The sequence below is a fragment of the Trachemys scripta genome, chromosome 11, assembly GCF_013100865.1.
Source record: "Trachemys scripta elegans isolate TJP31775 chromosome 11, CAS_Tse_1.0, whole genome shotgun sequence".
In the NCBI taxonomy this organism is placed as follows: domain Eukaryota; kingdom Metazoa; phylum Chordata; order Testudines; family Emydidae; genus Trachemys; species Trachemys scripta.
The window spans coordinates 53,486,930-53,500,084 of NC_048308.1; the positions used below are offsets into that span (position 1 = coordinate 53,486,930).

A 13,155-nucleotide genomic window follows, 5' to 3' on the forward strand; every position below is an offset into this window, starting at 1 on the left:
TTACCCATTATTCAAACACAAGTTGTAATTGACTAAAGCAGGGGTGAGCCTGAGAAGGAGCCAGAATTTACCAATGTACATTGCCAAAGAGTCGCACTAATATGTCAGCAGCCCCCTCCATGAGCTCCCCCCACTCCAACCTGCAGCGCCTCCTGCCCGCCAGCAGCCCCACCAATCAGTGCCTCCTGCTCCCTCCCCACACCTCCCGCCCACCATGATCAGCTGTTACGCAGTGTGCAGGAGGCTCTGGTAGGGAGGGGGGAAGAGCGAGGGCATAGCAGGCTCGGGGGAAGGGTTGAAGTGGGCGCAGAGCCTGGGGCAGAGCAGGGGGTTGAGCACTGAGCATTCCCTGGCACATTGGAAAGTTAGCATCTATTGCTCCGGCCCCGGAGTCAGTGCCTATGGAAGGAGCCACATATTAACCTATGAAGAGCCGCATGCGGCTCCAGAGCCATGAGTTGGCCACCCCTGGACTAAAGCATCTCTCCTCTAGAAAGGAGGATTTGATTTGAAGACACCATGAGATTGAGAATCCACCACTTCCCTTGGTAGTTTGTTCCAGGGATTAATCACCCTCACTGTTAAAAATGTATGCCTGATTTCCAATTCGAATGTGCCTGGTTTCAGCTTCCAGCCACTGGCTCTTATTATGCACTTCTCTGCTTGAAGAAAGTGCCCATTTAGTACCTGTTATTTTCCCCCCATGAAAGTATTTGTACACCATAATCAAGTCACCTTCAATTTTTGTTGAAAAGCTAAAGACGTATTGTACTTCAGCTATAACAGTGTGGAGGCCCTTCAGCACTGTACGTACAGATCCTCTTATGAATTGGGGGTGGGAGGGGGGAACTCTTTCACAGCACTATTTACTGACAAATCTCTTAACTATTGGATGCAGTCCAGAGTACTGCATATACATTTTCAGCAATACATAAGGGTTTCTATAATCTCTATTGATTTTTCCCCAATTCGAAAAACAGGAATGAAAACACATAAAAGATTATTTCCATAGAATGCTGGGAATTTATTCTACTTGGCCCTTTGCAACAGATTAGATCGTTCTAAACAGAAGTCCACAACTTAACAATTTAAAAAACAACATTTATAAATAAATGTTTGTACTTTAATCGTAAGACGTATTACTATACATTTTTTCAAGAGTTTGAGCTTTGATATCCCAGGTATTCACAAAATTTCACTTGAAGACATTCTCCCATTCAGGCCCAAGCACCAAAAATATAAACTCTTCATGGAAATACTTCTTTTTAGAACACAAGGCTCAAGTCACTAGTTTGATGCCATCAGGATTTAGCTAAATAAGGTCCCGTCTGTGGTCCTAACTCTCCAAAGCTATGGCAGCCATGATAGACCAGTCAGCTGTGGCTTCACACTACTATGCCATTCCTCCCGGCCTCTTATCAAGTAGTTGGGTTCTGAGATCCTATGAGACAATATCAAATGTGTCTCAACCACTACCAGTGGGTCCTGGAGATTCAACGCCATTCGTTAGGAAGAGAACACTGGTCAAATGTGTCCCCAAACATAAATGCACAGCACTTACTATAAGATAGATATTATCACCAGCTGGAAAGTTGAGAGAACTCATGTTGAAATTAAACTGATCAGAAAAAGAAAAGTTTCTAACTGATGGGGCCAGCCTTAGATCTAATCCTGTCAAGAACTAAGGCTACATCTACACTACGGGGGGGGGGTCGATTTAAGATACGCAAATTCAGCTATGTGAATAGCGTAGCTGAATTCGACGTATCGCGGCCGACTTACCCCACTGTAGGGATGGCGGCAAAATCGACCTCTGCAGCTTCCTGTCGACAGCGCTTACTCCCACCTCCGCTGGTGGAGTAAGAGCGTCGATTCGGGGATCAATCCCCGAGAGGTCGATTTCTACCCGCCGATTCAGGCGGGTAGCGTAGACCTAGCCAAAGACTTTTTGATGCTCCTTGTTTTCTCCTCCACCCTCTTCCCGTATATTTCTCTCATCTGTTTCCCTCTACTGTCTTCTCCTACCATTTCTTTCTCTCTGGCCCCTACACCATTATGTTGTTGACTTTAAACAGCTATCACAATAGATTTCACATGCAAATAACTTGATTATTCCACAATCCTTACTGAATGCCCACTCATGGTTTACAAGGGTTCATGTTACTGTTCTGAGTGAAGGTGAAGTATATTTACCCAGGGAGCTTACATCCATGGATCTGTGTCTCCTTTATCGTATACATAAAATGGGGCTTGTAAAGTGTTGAGATCCTTGGATAGACTAAGTGCAAAATATTATTATACACAATCATCTACATTGCATATTAAGCTCCAGTTCAGCAAAGCACTTATGTACATGCTTGATTTTCAGCACAAGTAGTCCTATTGTCTGTTTTGTTTTAGTGAGATTATGGAGATTTGCCATCTGTTGTGAAAATGAGACAAAAGATTATAAAAGTTTAGGTTGATTCTGACACTTTCAAAAATAGTGGTTAAAGGGAACAGATTTAAAAACAAAAAAAAGGTAACAAGAAAATTTCTAGGGAATCCCAAACCATCTTCAGCAGAATACTGAATGCTGTCAGAAACAGTTTATAAATAGTTTGGGGACAACAATCATGCAGAAATGAGATAAACAGTCCCCAGATGGAACAATTAAAGGACATGGATTACATAATAGCAGAACAGCATCCCAGGACTCTGGAGGTGCCATGTCATTCTCTTCATTAATCAAAGCTAATTCAAAATTCTGCTGCTTAATTATTTACAATATACTCTAAACTTCCTAATTCTGAGGTGACCCTCATGGGATTGAGAAATATTAAAATATTTATCTTGTATTTCCTCTGGTCTTAATTCTGCCACCCTTACTCATGTTGAGTTGTACAATACTCCATGAATAGTCCCCCTCTCATTAATTTCTTGCAAAGTAAGGTATGCAAACAAGAGTCAGGCCCTGAGAATTTAGGGGGTTAAACGAGCAAAAAAATTAGGAATATTAACATTAAAATGGATACAAGCGATGAATATTTGATAGTCAACTTGCAATAAATATTCTTGGTCAAAACAACTTCTCATTGATGTAACTTTGAAAACATTGAACTTTGTGTTCTTAACAATGCCTTTCCCCCATCCCTGCCAACTAGCCATAGCATTAATCCTCAAGGATTTATGGAATGCTGAGTCCATCTTTTAAAACAGATAATTTTTTTTTTTTTAATTTGAGTGGAAGGAACGGTCACACAAAATTTTTTCAAATTCTACCGCTCACTAAGTGAAAATAAGCCAAAAAATGTTTTTAAATCGAACTCGAAGGGAGATGATTGGAAAATGAGCTTTACTGACCCCAAGTACAGCAAGTTTCAATCTCAAAGAACTATTTTTGCCAAAGTTATAATTAGTTGAAAATAGAGCTTGCATAGAGACACCTTATATATCAACTCTGACTGTAACATCAGTACACCAGCATGAGGCAGACAGTATAATTACATTCCTTGAACCTATCTCACATTCCATTCAGGCCCCAAACTGAGATTTCTATCAGTACAAAATACAAATGGTCTGTATGCACAGATGTTGAGCTAGAATGTTGCACTGCAGTGACAGTAGTAATTTACCCATAAATATCCCAGAGGTGATTGATGTGACAAGACTTGGAGTATCAGAAAAAATCCCAACAGCAGCTACCATGTGTTACTGTTTAAGATTTAAACTTGCATCAGTACAACAAATATATGCAAATCAATATATTTATAGAAATAAACATAGTACAGAATAGATATATTTGAAAAAATATGACTTTAAAGCTAAAGTCCTACTTTATATAGGATTTTTCTTGGAGAGAAATTTTGAAGTTGACACTCACCAGAATGAGATTATGGACAGTATAGTACATTATTACTTTAGAGCCCCCATCCAACAAGTGTTTACTTCTGAGCGAATCCCATTGGCTTCAATAGCCTTTGTCTATTGTATAAAGCTGAAGACAGTGGAGTAAGCAGTATGCCCAGTGGTAAGTGTTCACAGGACTGGGCTTTTATTTTGTAGCCTCTTTCAAACAAAATGATGGCGAAGTGAGATGCAAACACTATCAGTGCAGATGTCTGTTTACAGCCCACTTGTCTGTGAACCCCAAGACTGACCTTGCTTTTTCTGCTCTTTCCTGGGTGGTAAAAGTAAATCTCTCTCTCTCTCTCTCTCTCTCTCTCTCTCTGAGAGAAAGACATTTCTAATCATCTTTCTTATACTCTTGCTACAATCATTTCATATTCAGAGAGAATTGTTAATAAATCACCAGATGGTTTTGATGACATTTGTAGACGCTCCATTCAATTCTACATTATAGGTGCACAAATTAATTTTGTCGCAAAAGTCATATGGAGAGTCTTCAGAACAACTTTATGAACATAGAAAGGAAGGCTGTTCCAGTGGTTTGGGCAATAGCCTGGGACACATGGGTCAGTTTCTTGCTCTGACACAGACTTCTTGTGTGACCCTGGGCAAGTCACTTAATCTCAATGTGCCTCAGTTCCCCATCTGTAAAATGGAAATAATAGCAGAACCCTACCCTATAGGGATGTTATGAGAAAAAATTGTGAGATAATCGGATGTAATGGTAAGAGACCATTACAAACAAAGAAAAATCAGAACAGCAGCAACTTTTGCAGCAAATTGGGTCTCCTAATGTCTTATTCTGGGATATCGTTCTATTCTATGTGAACATGGAATGTCACTCATATATTTGATAGTATATTTCAGGAATATTTAAGATCCCTAGAATGACAAAGATAAGGGTTGGAGATAATCTGGCTGTTCCCCAGTGTACAAAGTGGACAGATTTAAAAATAAAAATGATAAGAAAAAACAACAGACGAGACTCCCTGCTGCTTTCCATTTCAATGGATAGTGCAGCAGATGATAAAGATCAGGCCCTGAAATAGTTTCACAGTATATCCAGTTCTCTACCTGCCTGAAGAGTTTATTTCCCTAGTATTTGAAGCTGAAAAGCTGCTTCAGGACCAAACGCTCAAGGTTTTGACAACAGACATTTTTGGCGTCCCTGAAAATGATTCTAGGTTTCAAGACACTCCATGGCAGCTGAAAGATATACTTCACTGTCCGTTCATGCTTGCAAATCTGTTCATCAGTAAAGAAAACCATAAACAAGGTGGTAGCTACCATCTCGTCCGGGTTGGTCTCCCTAAACTTCCAACTTACATGACTTACGAGGAGAAGCTGAGGGAACTGGGATTGTTTAGGCTGCAGAAGAGAAGAATGAGGGAGGATTTGATAGCTGCTTTCAACTACCTGAAAGGGGGTTCCAAAGAGGATGGATCTAGACTGTTCTCAGTGGTACCAGATGACAGAACAAGGAGTAATGGTCTCAAGTTGTAGTGGGGGAGGTTTAGGTTGGATATTAGGAAAAACTTTTTCACTAAGAGGGTGGTGAAGCACTGGAATGGGTTACCTAGGGAGGTGGTGGAATCTCCTTCCTTAGAGGTTTTTAAGATCAGGCTTGACAAAACCCTGGCTGGGATGATTTAGTTGGGAATTGGTCCTGCTTTGAACAGGGGGTTGGACTAGATGACCTCCTGAGGTCCCTTCCAACCCTGATATTATATGATTCTATGAACTCCCTGCCCCATTACTCCATGAACTAACCCTATCCTTCTTTGGGAAGGAAACAGGATTTAGGAACCGCAGCAATGTAGGAACTGGGTCTCTAATCCCATGCCTTCACAAAGGGAGGTTAGGGGTACATTTTTTATGCCATTTCCCGCCATATCCCTTCCACTGAACATTCCTGCCCTCCAGTAGGGCATCATCAGGCCCATTTCACACTGGTCACAAGATCTCTGCTTTTCCTGACTCACATCATTGACGCAGAGCAGACTGCCATTATAAATCAGCCCCCTGGTGCAGGAGCAGAAGCCCTTAGCCAAGTTCTGTCCCATCTGCAACAATGCCAGCCTCTGCTGGGCTGGGGACTGAAGGAACTGGTTTGAGCAGAACCCAGAACAACCTAACATCATGTTCCCCAGAATGGACACTCAGAACCTTCAGTAACATTCCAAAGCATCTCAGAATGGTCTGAATACATTACACTGAACTGTACCTGCACGATATTGCCACCAACTCAGAGGAGCACTCACTGAACTGATCTTTTTATTTCACTGAGAGCAGAGAGATAATCCCTTCATGGAGCTTATGTCACTATTCTGTATTTAAACAATCCTTGAATGCATACAGCAGCTTAACTGAGATGACTAGTGAATCACAGCTTTTAGCCCCCCACCATACCTCCCTCTCCCCAAAACAGGCAGCTCCCATTAACTTGTATTACATGACATGAGTAACGAAATATTTCTGTTTTTAAATCTCAGGCTGCTATCTCAGTGATATCACAGCTCAATTTTGCTTTGTTGAATTTCTACAGCTACAGAGTGTTACATTTCATGCTAACATCACACTTTTGCCCTTTGCCTAGGGACCGGAAGAAAGGAACATCTGCCTCTGTTATGGCTGGCACTGCAGCATAAAGTCAGTCCCTTTGTCTGGAGAGGACAGCCTAAGGGCACCCGCTATTTGTGAGGTGAGCAGGACATTGTACTCGGCAGGTGCTTCATTTCACCCTTCCTTTTCATCCCCTGCTCACTCCCATCTGTACTGGTTGTGGATATTTTTGGAGCATGTCAGTGTGTGTACAATTATGATTATTTTTGGTCTTTGTTTTGATTACTAGTTAGAGCATTTATTTAGAAGAGAGTCTTTTCAGGCTTTTTTGTTGACTTTTGCGTCAGGATATGAGTTTTCCTTGATCGTCTTTGTTTTGTTGATTCTTCGGGGGGGGGGGAGTGTATTGGGGGAGTGAATGAAACTCACCATTTTCGTAACAAAGACAATTTCCCCTGCCACCTTTTGTGTCTGCTTTTTGTGGTTTGTTTGAGTTGAGGGGAGGAAAAGAAGAGTTCTTCCTTTGTGTTTGTTATGTGTTTGGCAATGGTGTGAATGGAAGATGGTTCCGTAAGGGGAGGTTATAGGATGGGAGAACTGAATGCGTGGAGGAACTAAACTAGAGGGATTGAAGCAGGGCCGGCTCCAGGCACCAGCCGAGCAAGCTGGTGCTTGGGGCGGCAGCTTGTAGGAGGCAGCATTCCGCCCAATCCTAGGGTGGCACAGCCGCTTTTTGTTTGTTTGTTTGTTGTTGTTGTTCCACTCCAGCCGCCCTGTAGGGGGCAGCGGCGTGGAGGACAGGAGCGCCCTGCAGCAAGCCTGGCAGGGCAGCCCGCGTCCTTCCCCCCGCAGCTGACCGGAGCGGTGCGGAGCCCTCCCGGCAGGGGACATGGTGGGAGGGGCCGCGTGGCAGCACCCCGCTGAAGCCCTGGCCACCCCCCTTCTCTCTCTCCCCAGAGCCGGCCCTGGATTGAAGATACCATAAATCAGGGCCTTAATGGGTACTAAACCATGTGCCTAACTTTAAACATATAACCAATCCACTTGACTTGACTGGGACTACTCACATACTTATAGGTAAGCAGCTTTCTGAATCAGGGCATAAAATGTAAAATGCCTCTCTGAAGAGGATGTAAGCTTTGGGGATGGTAGAAGGAGCCTTTGGCCCAATCCACCCAACTCCCATTGAAAAAAGCTAATGTGATGGAATTGGGCATTCCAGATTCCTTGTAGACCATCTTGATTATTTAGCACATGGTGTGGCTGTGTTGCCATTTTTAACAGGTATTATCAACACCTTTCTTAGTGAGTATGCTGGCTATCTTTAGACAAGAAACCTTCTTTTCACACTTGAGTATTTGTCACTTACCACCAGGTCTCATACCTGCACCATTTGAGAAAGAGAACTGAGAAAGTAGCAACTACTCAACTTCAGGTGCACTGGAATACCAATACTTCCAATTTGAGTACTAGACTTTGGCATTTAGGCTATGCTTGTCAGGGTCACAAATAAGTCTCTTGCTGGTTTTGCATTGTGGTCAACTAGTCATTTTGTTCATGCTGGGCCCTCAGTAGCATTTGACACACTGACTATGGATGGTAGTTTCAGCAAATAAAGGACATTGGTGTGGTGCCTGGAACTGTCTTTTAGTTGTTCCAGTCATTCCAAGAAAAGAGCAGTAATATGGTGCTGATGGACAAATATGTGTCATCACTAAGATTTAAATACGGCAAACCCCAAGGATCTATATTATGACCCGTATTTTCAATTACATGGAGTCTCCTGGTGAGTCCATTTCTAAACACAGGGTAGAGTATCACTCACACACTGAGGAAACAACTATATAGCTTTAGCCTGAGGGTCACTGCTCTGGAGGAGTGTTTGGAAAATATTAGGTCTAATGCATCCATCTACCACCTTAACTTCAACCCTGAAAGAACACAAGTCTTGCAGAAGGAGAGCTGTCACCTACATGACATATCATTCATGCTGACTCCCTATTGTAGGAAGTTAGGTTAATAGTTGGGTGTCACTTGTGGTCATGCCGTCAATGGAAACGCATACTACTAGTGGCATATTCATCCCGGGACACATTGCAATAGGAATAACCTGTGCTCATGAACACAGTATTAGATTGACTTTCCCTCGTTCATAATACAGTGGCATAATTGTTAAATGCCAAAAACAACAGTGATCACATTACACCTGGCTTGCATTCTTTATGTTAGCTGCCTGTGAAGTGGCTGGCTGATTTTAAGCTAACATTGCTGGTTTTTAAAGCCCTACCCCTGGAACCCAAGTATATTTTAAATATCCACCTTGACTCTGATCTTGATGGTACGTTGTATCTGCACAAAACCAGCCATTTACAGATCCAAACATTGCACCTCAGGTCAGCAGGCAATTGTACATTTTCTGTGATGGGCCTAAGTGTGTTCCCCAGACATCCGTCCACATCTAAAATATTGCCAAAACAATTTGACGTTTCTCTTGCCCCCAGTGTTTATTAGCTTCCTAGCCTATACTTCTCCTCCACCCCACACATTTCTTTTATGGTAATGGATTCTCTGAATTAATTTCATTTTTATTCTATTAGGACTTTTTATTATGTTTCTATAATGTTCTATTGTACTTTCAGAACTATGTTATGAAATGCACAGACCCTTGATGGGATAGATGACTGTTCTAAAAATCAAGTGTATTTTAATACACTTAATAAAGTGTATATAAGGTACATAAAACTTCTTGAAGGATATGTACAGCGGTTAGTCATGGTGGAAAAAAGTTTTGATTTTTCTCCCTAAAATTCCTCCTGCAAATATTCAGTTTTTTAATAAAATAAAATAAAACAAACAGAAAATGAATGATTGAAATAGAAAATTTCCAGAAAAAGTTTCATTTAAAAAAACAGAAAATTTTAAAGCAGTTCTAACCTTTTACTTTTAAGTCAATTTTTTTAAAAGATCCCCAAAATTATATGTATTTATTACAAACAAAACATGCATATATTTCATTATTTACACATTTGGAGTTTTACTACTCTACAATAAAAGCTCCCATCATCCACTGCTCAGGACACCCTTGAAAATCGTTTAGAAGCACATTAACAACCAGATTTGCCAATTACGCCCAATCAAATCAAATCAAATCAAATCCTCTAGCAATAATACAGATACAAGAATCAATCATCCTCCCCACGCAACCACTACCCAGCTCTATCCAACACTTGTTTCCTGACAGGAAGGTGTAAAAGGTGAGTTTTGCACCAGGCTATCACACTCTAGCTATTACAGAGAGGGAACAGGGAAAAAGTTTTAAAGATCTGGGGTCAAAACACCCTACCAGCCACACCCTCTCTTCATACCCTTGGGCCTTTAGCTCCTCTCACGAACTCTTGCTGATTTACTTAGTTGAACACCAGCAAAAAGAATAATGATTGCAGACAGATTATTAACTCCTTGGGGGCAGGGACCCCGTTTTCTTACAACTTTTATCTAAAGGGCCAAGCATATGTATGGTGCTACATATAGAAGTATCTTTTTTCCTACTATAAACTAGGTCTCAGAGTGGAAGAACATTCCTGGAGTAAAAATGCACATCTTTTTCTTCAGCTGCATGTCTTAGAAAGCACCCAAAGGGTGCTTCAAAGGCCCAGGGATACATACCCTTACTTCCTCTATACATAACTGTGAGGGGGTCTATCAGTTCTTCTCTGCCCCCAGCTGGAGGAGTTGCTGCCATGACATGCCCCTGCTCAGGCCAGGCTACCAACAAGACTTAATTTCCACAGATCTAGAAGGGACAGGAGGAGACAGTGACTAATCTGGAGCCAGCAGGACAGTTAAGGACGCTTGACTTCTTCTTCTCAGTCTCAGAAGCAGAACTGGGTGAGACTGGAACAGGGGAGGAGCTCTCTAGTGCAGCCCCGAGTCCTAGGATCAGGTCAGGGCCTTAGGTAGGACTAAGTGCATGCCTTTGAGGTTTGTTTTTTTTAAAAGCACAGACAGCATTTCTTATTCTATTTGACTGTTTTTAGATAATGATGCCGAGTTGATGGCAGGGCCACCCTGCTCCAGTGGCCACTAGGGTTGTAAATATCCATTAAAAAAATTATCCATTTAAAGGATTAAAATGTAATTTAATTGGTTAACCAATTAAACGGAATGGAACTGGGATAGACTGACTGGCTGCTAATGCTGGCCGACTCCGGGGATGAAGGTTAATGGTTAGGGTCGGTTATCTGATAAGACTAATGCTTACCGGTTAACCATTTAATATTTTACATCCCTAGCAGACACAACTTCTAGTCTAAGGCAGGGCATGCCTATAGTGCCATGCCTGATGCTGCAGGGGCGCTACAAAGCAGCCCCACATGTGGCAATATGCTAAAGACACTCAGGGAAACTCTAGGGTCTGTTCAGTTTTCCCTTCCAATGCGTGGCTCTGTGTAAAAACAGCTAACAGAGGTGATTTCAAAATGCTGTCAGACATGGAAATATCACTAACCATAAGCTACTTTGTTTAGTAGACTTTGACAAAAAGTCATAGCAACTAATAACCCCTAGGGACTGCTTGTTTCCATGTCCATGCCCACCCTGTATTACACACATAGGTACTTACGTTCCATAAAATAGGGGCCAGGTTCAATTCGCCATACGATTTGTCCTTTTTGCGTGCCCGTCACTCCCCGGTTCTTGGAATCCCAGAAATTGGCAGGAGAATTTTCATCTGGAACAGCAAAAAGAAAACCCTTTTCTGTAAAACGGTAATTAATATTAGCCACTAACATCAGTGGATTCTGCCCAGCATGTAACCCAGAGAGATGTCAGGTGATAGTAGCCAGGAAATGACTAGCAACAAGAAAGAGGCCTTAACATTATTTCACATTTAATAATCTACAGTTCTTTGGATAAATAACCCCTTTTCTTTATAATCTGCAGGTTTGGTTGGTGGTTTTTTTTTCTTTTTTGAGTATCCCATTAAACCAAAAGACCATTAATTTTGGATCTTGCACAAAATAGAATGCTTGTTTGTGGTGGTTTCTTGTCCAAACTAATGGGGATTAAAATAGGGACTTTGAGAACTCAAATTAAACGGTCAATCATAAATGGCCTTTCACTTCACTGCTGGTATTTATATCCATTTATGCAAAGAGAACAGACAGATATATAAATATAGTAAATGTATGGCATCTTGTTAAAGGTAACCTGCAAAGGCAAAGTATTAAATTACAAGACTTCACTTGGTGTTAATTTCAATATCTAGGCTAATGGGAACAAGCAGCATGTTACAACTGAAAACACCACTATGTTTTTCATTTTAGAGGTGCCACATTGTACATTCTCATCAGAGCAGTCCCACTCTCTCTGTCATGTGACAATCCAGCATTCCCCAGCTGTAATATATTGAAACTCGATGGACAGACCAGCAATATAGTGGTTCAGGTACATCAATTTCTTTTTAATATATTTTTTTTTAAACAAAGAGAAGAAAGGAGGAGGTTTAATGCTCTTAAGGTCTTGTCCTGCAAGATGCCAAGCAACTGCTATAGGGCAACTCAGCACACTCAGTTCTTAGCTGACTCCAGTAGGTGTTCACGGTGTTCAAAACCTATAAGATGCTCTCAGCAATGCACAGGATCAGGCACTTAATAGAATGCATGGTGTCTGTGAAATAGTAAAGAAGGATTGGGAGAGGAAAATCTTACTCTTTTAAGTTAATTAACATTTTGGTGTTGGCATCATTAAAAATAGATTTTCACCAGGTGACAACTTACTTTTCAGTTACCCAGGCTCTTGTTTGACTGAAAGGAATGCCAGCTGAGAAGCTGTTCACAGAGGGCAAAGGAGTGCACAAAAGGAGTTGACTGCCAACAGACAAGCTGATGTAAGTCAATGTGGAATTATTTATACAAAAAGTTCACCCTGATATTTTACAAGTTTAGTTGAGCTCACATGCTTTGGTAGGCACATTACTAGGCTCACAGATCCTTCCCTCTCATTGCACTTGTTTACCCATGTTAATTTTAAAAAATATTTCTATTTAATTGCACGGGCATGAGTGCACATTGCTACACTCTTAAAATGTATTCACTGAAAATTTAGCCTTCTGTGGGTTTTAATGTGCAGTCCTTATTCATGCAAGTAGTCTTTTTGGACTTGATGAGAGCACTCACATGAATGAGGGTCGTAGAATTCAGCCCTATGTTCCTAGAAATGTGTATGCTATCTAAGAAAGAAAAGAAGAGCAATACAGTTTTATTATTTAAAATGTCACACATATATATGTGTGTGTGTGTGTGTGTGTGTGTGATATATATATCTTAGCTGAATTCTCTACACTGAATATTCAGCTCTGTGTGTGTACAGTATTCTCCTGAATCATGGTACCACAATTAGTTATACAATTAGTTTACCTAGAAGAACATATAAGCTACCAAAAAAGTACCCGTTTACCAGTTTCACTTTAAACCACCACTCCTATGTAACACACAGCACTTGTAATGAAACAAAAGAAGCTTTATTTAAGAAAGAACAGAGATTCCACTGGAAACAAGAGACAGTGATGGAATCAAATGGTTACAAAACAAAACCATCAAACTTGAAGCAAAGCCTGCACTTATTTATAGCTACCTTTCCTATCGAACAAAGTAGGTTCCCACCCAAAGTTCAGTCTATTGCAAGCCCTGTTGGCTTCACATGATC

The 13,155-nt window shown here is 41.2% G+C and overlaps 1 protein-coding gene across 5 annotated transcripts in view; it reads right to left on the bottom strand.

Annotated features, from left to right (window-relative positions):
• Positions 1 to 13,155, bottom strand: part of HECW2 (HECT, C2 and WW domain containing E3 ubiquitin protein ligase 2) — a 245,333-nt gene that overhangs the window by 106,892 nt on the left and 125,286 nt on the right. For all 5 annotated transcript variants that reach the window (XM_034785543.1, XM_034785544.1, XM_034785546.1 and 2 more), the window contains one exon: positions 11,072 to 11,179. In XM_034785543.1, coding sequence (XP_034641434.1) covers positions 11,072 to 11,179 — 108 coding nt within the window. The remainder of the gene's footprint in view (positions 1 to 11,071; positions 11,180 to 13,155) is intronic.